This window comes from Myxocyprinus asiaticus, chromosome 18 (assembly GCF_019703515.2).
Source record: "Myxocyprinus asiaticus isolate MX2 ecotype Aquarium Trade chromosome 18, UBuf_Myxa_2, whole genome shotgun sequence".
In the NCBI taxonomy this organism is placed as follows: Eukaryota; Metazoa; Chordata; class Actinopteri; order Cypriniformes; family Catostomidae; genus Myxocyprinus; species Myxocyprinus asiaticus.
In genome coordinates, this window is record NC_059361.1 from 5429945 (window position 1) to 5444332 (window position 14388).

The window sequence follows — 14388 nt, forward strand, 5'->3', positions numbered from 1 at the left end:
ACATTAATCTGCAATATTTAGCCATTTTGCTATTATCGGCTTGGTCGATTAACAAGAGTGTCAGCTTTCACTTGGGTCAGTATTATGTTTATCAGCATTTATATCAGCCATGCTGCTCTCTAGATATCGTTTCGGCCATTAAAAAACCCACATCGGTCGAACGCTACTCATAATGACATACTTTCCCTGACTTTTCCATTTATTTGAGATTTCTGGAAACCAATTTTTGTAATTCATTTTTAATTTAGACTGATTCGCTAATGAATCATTCAGACAGATGTGAACCATTTCGGCCAAATAACTGAAAAGAATATACTCAAAATAGGGATTCGATCAAAAATTGGACATCGCTATGGTTTGCGAGCAAGTTCTACTCTACACAACCCTATCAAGAGCAATATTTCCATAACTTGATAAAATTTTGTTGATTTCCATACTTTTTCCAGGCCTGGAAAACACGGTTTTAAAATTCCACGATATTTCCAGATTTTTCATGGATATGAATTGCGATGCAGCCATTGAGATAGATTAGGGTTATCAATTAAACGTGATCATGAAAGGAGACGTTGGGATTCTGTGAGGATTAGGTGAGAAACAGACGAGCCGGCACATACGTTTTCACAAAAGCGTTCCCGGTCGTCTCGGCAGGAGAAGTAGAGGTAGCGGTCGAGGTGGAAGTCATCGGCTGACAATTCAGCAACCCTCATGATGGCCTTCTTACAGTCGTCCTTGATTTGATGGGACTTTTCCTGCTGCTCTGCCTCTCTCACCACAGCTCTCTCCAGACACGCGATCACCTCACCTTGAGAGTGCAGGTCCTGAAACAGAAAAACTAAATAAGTAGGCTTTCACACCTGGGACAACTCGGCTTTGGGTTGACCTCATATGCTAGTATGTAAGTTTGTTTACATACCAATGAAAGAGGAAAAAAGGAAGATTAAAGCAATAAAAGTCATAAATGAACCACAAGTAGAAATTCAAACTGGTTCAATATTTCACAGAACATGTAAACAAATAGTGCTCTTAATTTCCAACAGATTATAACTAACAGCGGCACAGATGCTATCTTTATAATGCGACAAAGAGACAAGAAATGAGTGCAAAAAGAATTGAAAAAATTGTCTGCCCACAATCCATTATTAAAACTGGAAAATGCTGATTGGCTGGTTTTGTTTAAGGCATGCAGTAGCAAGTAAAGTGGATATACACGAGCAAAACTTTATATGTCTGCTCGTGTAAGTGCCACACTGGAACCCAGATTTTTGCTTTTTTAAAGAAAAATAGGGAGTCGTCGAAATGTATTTTTGTGGTAATCAAAATTATGCCACAAATGCTGTTGATTGAGCTTAACCTTGTATTGAACCCGGAATATTCCTTTAACAGTTCAAATTACACATTTTTGTACTGTATTGCTCATTAATCGTCATTTTAAACTCTCCGGAATGTCTTTCCTCATAGACGTCCTTTGAAAATGCATTACTGTAAACATGATTTTTGCTTGTTTTTTACAAACCCAGGGTCTAAGTTCTTTTCTGTAGTAATCGACAGCATGTCAAAGATGCTGTTTTGAACCTGGAACGCTCCCGAAGGACACAGGAATTGACACGAAACAACTAGTGTTATTTTAAGGCCCTTTTCAATGTCTGAAGTAGGAAGTGTTAGTTTTTAACACTTACATAACTGTTCCTAATTACTGCATAACCCATGCTCTAAAAGACTTTAAAACAAGATGTTAACACTCACAAAGTAGGCAAATACAAAACTTTTATCCTAGCTTTCAAACTTAATTTGCCATCTTGTATGTGTGGCAGTTTGAGCTTAGCAATTTGAAGTCAAGGAGCAGACAAGTCTAAAATTATCTCTGGCCTTTTTATAATTTCAGCAGAGAAAATAAATTCTCATTTGCATGCGCACCCGGGGGAATGAGGGAAGTGTGGTGACCGGGTGCCAATGTTCCAGCATGCCCGGAGGAGCATCAACATTTCAGGAATGGCAGTGTCACCTGGTGCAAAGCCAACATCCTTTGGGATGTTCTAGAGCGGCCTGAAGGTTTGCGGTTTTAACCGGGCTGGGTGTCAAAGTGTTCTCTGCTATTATTGGAATGCAAGCTTACTTTTTCTCCAACGCTGATGCTTCCACACTGCAAGGTGTTGATGTCTTCTCTGCATTTGTCCATGAAGCCACAAATAAGCCGATAGTCGCTGAAGATGATGGTGATCATCTTGGTGATGTATTGATGGCACTGGCGTTCCGTGATGTTGCTGCGGTGATCCACCAGGCAGGACATCAGATAGCCTTTCCCCCTCTCCTCATCGGCACACTCTTTCAACTGAGAAACACATTTAAGAGATCGACACTATGGTATCAAGATTCTCAATTAAATGTCGAGTCAATTTCTCTGATGAAGATTAAATTGTCAATCTAACCACAATGTACATCAAAACACACACACACACACACACACACACACACACACACACACACACACACACACACACACACATTCTTGCAAATGTTAGTGAGAAACTTGTATTGTCCATAGGGATTCATTTTTTAATGACATTATCACAGCTCTGAGAGTGCAGTCAAACATGCAAGCAAAATGCATTAGTAATGCATTTTGCTGGCGAGGCAGTTCCACTACATTTATACAGACAGCAACACACCTGTGCACACACACACACACACAAACAGACTGCAGTCTCTAAGGGAGCATGCCTAATTTGTTGGGTAACTGAAGAACAATGATATGACCCCTGACTGAAACTGACCTCTAACATGGTGCTTGTGCACACTTCCAGTGCCACAGACTCAAACTTGGCATCTGTAGTGAGATTCAGCTTGTAGTTCCACAACAACTGCCAAAAAAAGAAGGGCAACATTTAAAAAACAGTGCATATCAATGTCAACCATTCAACAGTGGATTAGAAAAATCAGTGAAATGAACAACCACAAACAGCCCTTCACTGCATAAAAATGAACTACTGCTTCAGAGTTGACATGAGCTCTGTTAATGGACTGCAAAGACAAAGTGAAAGCACACACTTTGATTTGGGTTTTTCTATGCCCGATTCGGTGTCTAGAGAGTCAATACATATTATACACAATAGATAAAGCATAATTTACTAAATTAAACATTTATTTAACATAACAGATTGTTAATAATGTACAAATATAATTCAAAATATATTACAGTACATAAAATCAAACATTCATTTTAACATATTACTGTATTTAAATATATAATGATTAAAAAAAGTTAATAACTAATCAGTATATATATACAGTTTATAAAATTAAACATATTTTATATATTTTATTATGTAAATATATATTAAAAATATACAGAATACATGCAACACATAAAACCAAACCTTCATTTTACATTATATTTTATGTAAATATTGTATATACTTAAGATACCTGTATATTATATACAACATTTAACATAATATAATAATTGTGTAATGTAAAACATAATAATTAAGCAATATATAAAAGTATACACAACATATATATATATACAGGTGCATCTCAATAAATTAGAATGTCGAGGAAAAGTTCATTTATTTCAGTAATTCAACTCAAATTGTGAAACTCGTGTATTAAATAAATTCAATGCACATAGACTGAAGTAGTTTAAGTCTTTGGTTCTTTTAATTGTGATGATTTTGGCTCACATTTAACAAAAACCCACCAATTCACTATCTCAAAAAATTAGAATATGGTGACATGCCAATCAGCTAATCAACTCAAAACACCTGCAAAGGTTTCCTGAGCCTTCAAAATGGTCTCTCAGTTTGGTTCACTAGGCTACACAATCATGGGGAAGACTGCTGATCTGACAGTTGTCCAGAAGACAATCATTGACACCCTTCACAAGGAGGGTAAGCCACAAACATTCATTGCCAAAGAAGCTGGCTGTTCACAGAGTGCTGTGTCCAAGCATGTTAACAGAAAGTTGAGTGGAAGGAAAAAGTGTGGAAGAAAAAGATGCACAACCAACTGAGAGAACCGCAGCCTTATGAGGATTGTCAAGCAAAATCGATTCAAGAATTTGGGTGAACTTCACAAGGAATGGACTGAGGCTGGGGTCAAGGCATCAAGAGCCACCACACACAGACATGTCAAGGAATTTGGCTACAGTTGTCATATTCCTCTTGTTAAGCCACTCCTGAACCACAGACAACGTCAGAGGCGTCTTACCTGGGCTAAGGAGAAGAAGAACTGGACTGTTGCCCAGTGGTCCAAAGTCCTCTTTTCAGATGAGAGCAAGTTTTGTATTTCATTTGGAAACCAAGGTCCTAGAGTCTGGAGGAAGGGTGGAGAAGCTCATAGCCCAAGTTGCTTGAAGTCCAGTGTTAAGTTTCCACAGTCTGTGATGATTTGGGGTGCAATGTCATCTGCTGGTGTTGGTCCATTGTGTTTTTTGAAAACCAAAGTCACTGCACCCGTTTACCAAGAAATTCTGGAGCACTTCAGGCTTCCTTCTGCTGACCAGCTTTTTAAAGATGCTGATTTCATTTTCCAGCAGGATTTGGCACCTGCCCACACTGCCAAAAGCACCAAAAGTTGGTTAAATGACCATGGTGTTGGTGTGCTTGACTGGCCAGCAAACTCACCAGACCTGAACCCCATAGAGAATCTATGGGGTATTGTCAAGAGGAAAATGAGAAACAAGAGACCAAAAAATGCAGATGAGCTGAAGGCCACTGTCAAAGAAACCTGGGCTTCCATACCACCTCAGCAGTGCCACAAACTGATCACCTCCATGCCACGCCGAATTGAGGCAGTAATTAAAGCAAAAGGAGCCCCTACCAAGTATTGAGTACATATACAGTAAATGAACATACTTTCCAGAAAGCCAACAATTCACTAAAAATGTTTTTTTTATTGGTCTTATGATGTATTCTAATTTTTTGAGATAGTGAATTGGTGGGTTTTAGTTAAATGTGAGCCAAAATCATCACAATTAAAAGAACCAAAGACTTAAACTACTTCAGTCTGTGTGCATTGAATTTATTTAATACACAAGTTTCACAATTTGAGTTGAATTACTGAAATAAATGAACTTTTCCATGACATTCTAATTTATTGAGATGCACCTGTATATATACATACACATACACACTACTGGTAAAAAGTTCTGAAACACTTACTTATTCTTTATTATAATTTATTTCACATTTTAGAATAATAGTAAAGTCATCAAAACTATGGAATAACATAAATGGAACTATGGGAATTATGTTGTGACTAAACAAAATCCAAATTAAATCAAAACTGTGTTATATTTTAGCATCTTCAAAGTAGTCACCCTTTGCCTAGAATTTGCAGACATGTACTCTTGACATTTTCTCAACCAACTTCTTGAGGTATCACCCTGGGATGCTTTTTAAACAGTATTGAAGGAGTTCTCATCTATGTTGGGCACTTATTGGCTGCTTTTCTTTATTATTTGGTCCAAGTCATCAATTTCAAAAACTTTTTTTTTTTTATTACATTTGAGATTTACAATGAAATAAATTAATATGGTGGCACAATTATATTTTTGTCTACAAAACTCATTTCAAACATTTAAGCATATGCCTTCAGATCAAAAGATTTTTAAGCTCATGAGAAACATTTCAGTCAAGTGTTTCAAAACTTCTGACCGGTAGTGTGTGTGTGTGTGTATATATATATATCTTATATACAAAATTACACATTTATACATAACATGTAAATATATAGATATATTAGAGGTAGACCGATATATCGGTGCCGATAGTCGCTTTTTGGAAATAACGGTTATCGGCAAAAATCTATGTCGATAGTTGCTGATAGTTTTTCATAATTTCGTCATTTTAAAATAAGAGTTCCCGGTGTGTTTTGGGCTTGTTTATTTGGGCCGCTTTATGCACAATTTTTTTTTTCTGGTTATTATTGGGATTTTGGTTGAACAAAAACTGTCCAAAACTGTTTTGGACTCTTTGTCTTTGCCCACCAAGTAAAAAAAGAATAACGTTTTTTTGACATTCTATAAATCGATTTTAAAAATTATCAGCTGATAAATTGGTTATCCGCCTTTCCTAACACCTTAGTTATCGGTATCGGCAAAATCCACTGTCGGTCAACCTCTAAAATATATAATGTATAAATATAAAATATCTTTTTATAATGTAAAAATATAATATCTAAACAATATTTAAAATATATTACACTTTACACATTATTTACTCAACATTTACTCAAATAAAATTAAAAACAGATAATATCAATTATCTAATTGGTGGATTTTAGAAACTCCATCTAACTTGAAGCCTGTGGACTGTACATATTATGGATTACAAAATGCCATTATATTTTTAACGCATTATAATTTTCCAACTATGAATAAAGCTATTATTATGATGAATTGCAACTGTTATTTACAAGAATATACAATTGATTATAAGGTATATTGTAAGGTATTATGAATGCATTAAGAATGTAGTTGTAATGCATTATATACGCAGGTCTTATGTGTTTGCAAAAAGGAATCTCAACTGCAGTAAATACCCATATACTTACTCTATCACTCTCTATAGGTCAGCATCTTGCCTCTCCGAAACAAGATTGCACATTAGTGCCGTAGCTTCTAATAGTGGTGATAAATGTTTCTCTCTTTCGAGTTTTAGAAATGTATCAGGTCTTTATCATAATTACTGGCCAACTATGAGCTGGCATCATGAGAGGGGTGACTCAGGCCTAATTCATATGCCCAAATTTTCTCCATCTTCGATTTGTGGAGCAGGCCTGTGCACAGCGGCTGTGATGAGAACATCAAAAGCACTGAAAATGAGGGAGTGAGATCAGGAGCAGATACCTCTCGAGAGACCTCACCAAATTAATTGCAGGATGCAGCCATCATTACACAGTGATTAGGCCATTATTCTTCTAAAATGACTTGTTGATGTTCCCATTCTCTAAATCCTACTGACGCATTCTCTATGTAAAGCTACAAAGAAACGGTCTGAAAGAATGAAGCATGTGTAGGGTCTTGTAAACAGGTGAGGGGGGTAGAGACATCTAAAGGTGAAGATGATTATAGTCATATTTGGGCAGAACGTAGACGTTGTAAAGACAGACCTGTTTAAGCACTTACATGGTTACAGTCGGCAGCAATCTCCGTCTCCTGTAAAAGAGAGAAAAAAGAGAGCCATTTAAACTGTTTTTATGATACTTCAACATTGATTTTTGGCATTTTTAAAGCCCGAGAGTCCCAGTTCCCATTCACTTTTGTTTGTTCTATGAAAAGAGTAGCCTAGATTTCTTGGGTTACATAAAAGAAAAAATCTATCATATTTGAATAACATGTAAATGACGACAGAATTATACATTTTAGGTGAAATATTCCTTTTCGAGCCTCACAAACGGGAGCTCCTGTGTTCTGTCAAACCTTTCATTTTCCTCCTTCAATGTATTCACCTCAGCATGTCATGTCTGGTTTTCCTCAGTCTGGCTGCGTTAGACCACTATCTGCTAACTGTCAACAAACACAATCCACAAACGCTGAGTGACTCATAGTGCATGAAAATGCAATTAGCAGTTGTCAAGGGATGACAACAACAGAGTCAAACAGGCAGAAATCAATGCACATAATGAACTTTGAAAAAACATACAAAGTTCTAGCAGTGGCTTAACAATAACGTGTCAGCACTTCTATAAGGAACTTAACTGTCAAACTTATTCTACCTGTGTTAACACAACAAGGTGTGGTAAGTAACAAAGTTGATGGAATAGGTTATATCCAGTAACAATCATACACTGAATGTACAAAGCATTATCTTTCCAAACAAGGATGCACACATTGGCACAGGCATGTGTAGACTTTACAATAAATGATTGCATTAGGTATCATGAACTAACAACAAACAACTATTTTTAACAAGCAATTACCAAGCTATTTCAAAGACCAGGAAATGAAGGCATGATTTTTAATGCAGCTGTTCACTGGGAGTTTTAAGACATTTAAGACATTACAGTATGATTTTATGTAAAGCTGCTTTAAAATAACATGTATTGTGGAAACCACTTTCCACAGACTTTACAATAAGGTTATTTTAATTAACAATAGTTAAGCTCTGAGGGTGTTTTACCAGATTTCCTGTTTCAGTGACATACCCAACATTAAAGGCTTATAACTCTAAACCAAAAATAAGGAGGGTCAAGTGTTTGATATCATTTTAAAGAAAACTTTTCAAATTGAAAAACTGAAACATTTCAAAATGATATAGATTATGATCAATTTGGAAACTCTCAGCCTAAGAAACTGCTGAAAAGTCGCAAAAATTAACTTTTTTTCTTATTTTTCTGATTTTACATATATATTATAAGGGTGTGAATAACGTAGCTCTGAAAACCTTTTTTGTTTCCAATCATGTCAACAGTCAATAAGAGTAAAATTTTGTTTTGATACGAGAAAGCAATAAAAAGTTATAGCATTACAAATAAAATAAAAAAACATCTCCAAGTGTCCAAAAGCCTCTCCAAATAAATAATAACATAATAACTGTACATAAGAACTAATTACACATGCAAATACAACAATGACTAAAGGTATGCTTTCTCTCCAAAGCATGCAGGTATGAGTAACGAGATCTCATTCAGTTCCATTCTGTGTCATTTGAGCCATCGTTGAGTCTGTGTCGTGTACTTGGCGCCATCTCCTTGTGGTCATATATATTATTACAATGGACGATTCTCTTTGCCCATATTTGGTTGACTTCCACCTCTAGGCAAATGCAGCATCTAAGCAACACCTGTTTACAATAGCTAAGTATATGTCAAATACATAGCTGTTACTCGCTATATTTTTATCCTTATATCTGTTTATCAGCTTTCCAACCACATATAACACATGGCTATTTGAGTCATATACCTATTACAATAAAATGTGCAGTGCAAAACTATTAATAAATTATCAAAACAGAACACTTCTGGGGCCTGGGTAGTTCAGTGGTAAAAGACGCTGGCTACCACCCCTGGAGTTCACTATTTTGAATCCCAGGGCATGCTGAGTGACTCCAGCCAGGTCTCCTAAGCAACCAAATTGGCCCGGTTGCTAGGGAGGGTAGAGTCACATGGGGTAACCTCCTCGTGGCGTGAAGCCTCCACACGCGCTATGTCTCCGTGGCAACGCACTCAACAAGCTACGTGATAAGATGCACGGGTTGGCGGTCTCAGACGTGGAGGCAGCTGGTATTCGTACTACTTTAGTATTCGTACTATTAACTAACAATAAACAATACTTTTTCAGCACTTATTAATCTTTGTTAATGTTAGAAAAATGCTAGAAAATGAAGAAATTAACATTAAGCAATATTAATAAATGTTGTAAAATTGTTGTTATTTTATTGTTCATATTAACTATTGTGTTAACCCTCCTATTGCTTTCAGGTCATTTTTGACCCGGGAGAGGTAGATAATAATTTTTAAACACCACATATTTTTTAGAACAGGAAGCAAACTTTGGAACTTTGTCAAGACTATCAAAATATACATAATTTTTTTCCAGATATTTTTATAAAATAGTTTAAGAAATATAACAATTTAAAAAAATGTTTTACATCTTTTGTGGATTTACAATTTTTTTTTTTTTTTTAACATCTATGAATTATTTGTACTTGTAAACACTTAACTTACATTCTGCCTCTTTCCCATCCTCTCTCACACACTTTTTTTTGTCTCTCACTGGGTCTGCATCTTGTTTACAAACATGCAAACACACATACAAATACAGTCACACACAGACACACATTCCTGTACAAAATATGACAGGTAGTAAAAAAGTATTAATGTTGTATACTTGAGTTGTACAGTTGTTTTGATGATGTTTAGTTGAAAAAGAATATGTTGGTTTCATAACTTTTGAACACCAAGTTGTATTGAGCGGTTATGAATAATAGGAAATTCTTTCAAATTACTAGTAATTCTCACATTAGATGGTTACATAAATTGTATATTAAATTTAGATAAAATTTTCATAGAAATGTTGATAAATGTTGTCTTCACACTGGTTTTGCTGAAGTTAATATATATATTTTGAAATGTCAAAATTTCTACATTTTATTATTTAAAAAAATAAATAAATAAATGGCATATTAATAACTTATATTTGTCAGTTAACATGCCAAAACTATAAATCTTTTTACATGTATGAACAGTTAAGAACCTTTTAATGACATACAATATAGTTTTAGATGAAAGTCAACAGGTTATGAATGATTTTTAAGCTTGAATTCCACCGGGTCAAAACTGACCCGTGAATGCAAAAGGTGTATGCATATTCTGAAAGCAATAGGAGGGTAACTAAAGTTAATGTATACAGTTCTGTAAAGTGTTACCAATACACCAAATGAAAAACAGGAGCAAATTTACAAACTCCCCTGGCACCAGAGAAAAAAGGAGACACAACACTGAACCAATATCTGAGAAAACAAGTGGCACTGACGTGCAAACACCACAAACAACAGCTTCATCATCAAAATTCTTGATGTGGAACAGAAGATGATATCACAGCAGAACTACATAACACAGCAGTGGCCCTAAATAGGAACATACTGATATTTGAGATCAGTCGCCACACCCGGAACAATCCTCCAGTTCCTCGTCCACAGCCAGAACAGGATATTTCTATTTGTACAACAGGACTCAGTGCTTACAAGGCGGTTAAGAACATATGTGGATCCATTGCAAATGTAAAAACTGGTGTTTTTCTCTGTAAAATATAAACATTAAATATTTATATTGAACATATATATATATATATATATATATAAAGTATAATAAATATATGTAAAAATACAAGTTTTTGTGACAAAGTTTGAATACTGCAGTTGTTCAAATGTGAGGCTCTCGTTTTTTTTGTCACTTCATTTTCTAGTGTTGAGAAATCAGATTTAAAGTTAGTTTGGGCGGTTCACTTCAATGAATCGATTCAAAAACAGAGGACTGTTTTCAGAAGTCCCTGTGTGTAATTTTATGTTCTTTGTAGCGGAATTAAAAAAAAATAATAATACTGCTGTTTTTCCCTATATGTTTCTTTAATGCTACAAATTGTGTCAAATTTTACATTGCTTATGATCCAAACATGTCAACTCACCCCACATTGTTAATTCCAAACAAAAGTTCTCTCGTACAGTTGAGCGATTTAAAAACGGTTTGTGAATCGGTTCAAATTATTAAAAAATAATTGATTCAAAAGAAAGATTTGTTCGCACATCACATATTACAACAGTTTTAATCTGTGACATCAATCCTCTGTGTCTGTTTCTATTCAAAATAATTGTTTTCATGTATACTTTATTAAAAAAATGTAAAAAAAAAAAGCAAAATATCAAAGCATACGTTTTGGATCACATAGCAATGAGAGCTGGTCAGGTGGGTGAAATGGATGAAACGGTTCAAATGTCAATGGTATCAATGGAAAAAGCTTCAGTTCATAACTTAACCCTTAAAGTCTGGTTGATTCATTACAAAGCAAGAGGAAACATAACAGACCACTAGACTTAAACAGATGAGCTCTATGCTCAATGACCTCCAATTTCTCTATGCAATGCATATCAGGCAATGTGGTTTGAACAATAACTGAAGTCACGTGAATTTGGCAACGAAACATCCATTGCATTTTAATGATTAGATGTTGCTTGCCGAAGTAAACACAGTTAAAGTTTAACACAGTTCTAATAAGGCTGTCCTACAACTTTCAAAAAACAAAAATAGACAAATAACAACCAAGGCCAACTACTCGGCTGCTTATTGACTTCAAATGGATCAAATATAGAGAGTTGTGTGTGTTCAATTCAAGTTTAATCAGAATCTCAGTCCCCTGTGAGACTCTGTTTTAATGAAACAGGCTTCCAAGAGCCAAACAAAGCCTAAGGAAAAAAGGGTCTAAAGCAGAACAAAAACGAAACACTTTCACTTATAATTAAAAGAGAAGAGGAACTTTAAGGACAAAGGTCTTTCCATTATACAGTGCATTCAGAAAGTATTCAGACCCCTTCCTTTTTTTTCACATTTTGTTATGTTGCAGCCTTATGCTAAAATGCTTTAAATATTTTATTTATTTAATGATAAAGGAAAAAACAGATTTTTGATAACTTTGCAAATGTATTAAAAAGGAAAATCTGAAATATCACATTGACATACAGTTGAAGTCAGAAGTTTACATACACTTAGGTTGAAGTCATTAAACTCATTTTTTAACCACTCCACAGATTTCATTTTAGCAAACTACAGTTTTGGCAAGTCGTTTAGGACATCTACTTTGTGCATGACACGAGTAATTTTTCCAACAATTGTTTACAGACCGATTGTTTCACTTTTAATTGACTATATCACAATTCCAGTGGGTCAGAAGTTTACATACACTAAGTTAACTGTGCCTTTAAGCAGCTTGGAAAATTCCAGAACATGATGTCAAGTCTATAGGCAATTAGCTTTGATAGGCTAATTGGCTAATTGGAGTCAAGTGGAGGTGTACCTGTGGATGTAATTTAAGTCCTACCTTCAAACTCAGTGCCTCTTTGCTTGACATCATGGGAAAATCAAAAGAAATCAGCCAAAAAATTGTGGACCTCCACATGTCTGGTTCATCCTTGGGTGCAATTTCCAAATGCCTGAAGGTACCACGTTCATCTGTACAAACAATAGTATTCAAGTATAAACACCATGGGACCACGCAGCCATTATACCGCTCAAGAAGGAGATGCATTCTGCCTCCTAGAGATGAATGTAGTTTGGTGCGAAAAGTGCAAATCAATCCCAGAACAACAGCAAAGTACCTTGTGAAGATGCTGGAGAAAACAGGTAGACAAGTATCTATATCCACAGTAAAACAAGTACTATATTGACATAACCTGAAAGGCTGCTCAGCAAGGAAGAAGTCACTGCTGCAAAACCGCCATAAAAAAGCCAGACTACAGTTTGCAAGTGCACATGGGGACAAAGATCTTACTTTTTGGAGAAATGTCCTCTGGTCTGATGAAACAAAAATTGAACTGTTTGGCCATAATGACCATCGTCATGTTTGGAGGAAAAAGGGTGAGGCTTGCAAGCCGAAGAACACCATCCCAACCGTGAAGCATGTGGGTGGCAGCATCATGTTGTGGGGGTGCTTTGCTGCAGGAGGGACTGGTGCACTTCACAAAATGGATGGCATCATGAGGAAGGAAAATTATGTGGATATATTGAAGCAACATCTCAAGACATCAGCAAGGAAGTTAAAGCTCGGTCGCAAATGGGTCTTCCAAATGGACAATGATCCCAAGCATACATCCAAATTTGTGGCAAAATGGCTTAAGGACAACAAAGTCAAGGTATTGGAGTGACCATCACAAAGCCCTGACCTCAATCCGACAAAATTTGTGGGCAAACCTGAAAAAGCATGTGCAAGCAAGGAGGCCTACAAACCTGACTCAGTTACACCAGTTCTGTCTGGAGGAATGGGCCAAAATTCCAGCAACTTATTGTGAGAAGCTTGTGGAAGGCTACCCAAAAAGTTTGACCCAAGTTAAACAATTTAAAGGCAATGCTACCAAATACTAACAAAGTGTATGTAAACTTCTGACCCACTGGGAATGTGATGAAAGAAATAAAAGCTGAAATAAATAATTATTCTGACATTTCACATTTATTTATTTTTTATTTTATTTATTTTATTTATTTATCTCAGACGCCTCCGCGTCTGAGATCATCAACCCGCGCATCTTATCACGTGGCATGTTGAGCGCATTGCAAAGGAGGCATAGCGCATGTGGAGGCTTCACGCCACCCACCGCGGCAACCACGCTCAACTCACCACGCGCCCCACTGAGAACGAACCAGATTATAGCGATCACAAGGAGGTTACCCCATGTGACTCTACCCTCCCTAGCAACCGGGCCAATTTGGTTGCTTAGGACACCTGGCTGTAGTCAGCGTCTTTACCACTGAGCTACCCAGGCCCCCCAGACATTTCACATTCTTAAAATAAAGTAGTGATCTTAACTGACCTAAGACAGGGAATGTTTTCTATGACTAAATGTCAGGAATTGTGAAAAACTGAGTTTAAATGTATTTGGCTAAGGTTTATGTAAACTTCTGACTTCAACTGTATATTACAGTCTAATGTAAATAAAAAAATATTGTGACTACATTTACTTGCATGTTACATGTTTTATGTTGTTTATAAGTGGTTAGGTTTAGGAAATAGGTTGGGTTAAGGGATCTTAAATAACAATATGATAGTATAATGTAACTACACACGTATTTATAAGTACAATGAAACGCGTAAAAAACACGCAATAAATATGAAGATTGCCAAGCCTGTGATCGAATCGCCCGAACTGACGGTTCAGGAAAAAAGTCACTATGGTGACATTT

General features: G+C 36.0%; 1 protein-coding gene across 1 annotated transcript in view; it reads right to left on the reverse strand.

Annotated features, from left to right (window-relative positions):
- Positions 1 to 14388, reverse strand: part of LOC127456431 (Golgi apparatus protein 1-like) — a 63845-nt gene that overhangs the window by 31221 nt on the left and 18236 nt on the right. Inside the window, exons 2-5 of the mRNA XM_051724921.1 lie at positions 7127 to 7156; positions 2772 to 2858; positions 2114 to 2329; positions 615 to 818 (exon numbers count right to left, since the gene is read on the reverse strand). Of these exons, the coding sequence (XP_051580881.1) occupies positions 615 to 818; positions 2114 to 2329; positions 2772 to 2858; positions 7127 to 7156 (537 nt within the window). The remainder of the gene's footprint in view (positions 1 to 614; positions 819 to 2113; positions 2330 to 2771; positions 2859 to 7126; positions 7157 to 14388) is intronic.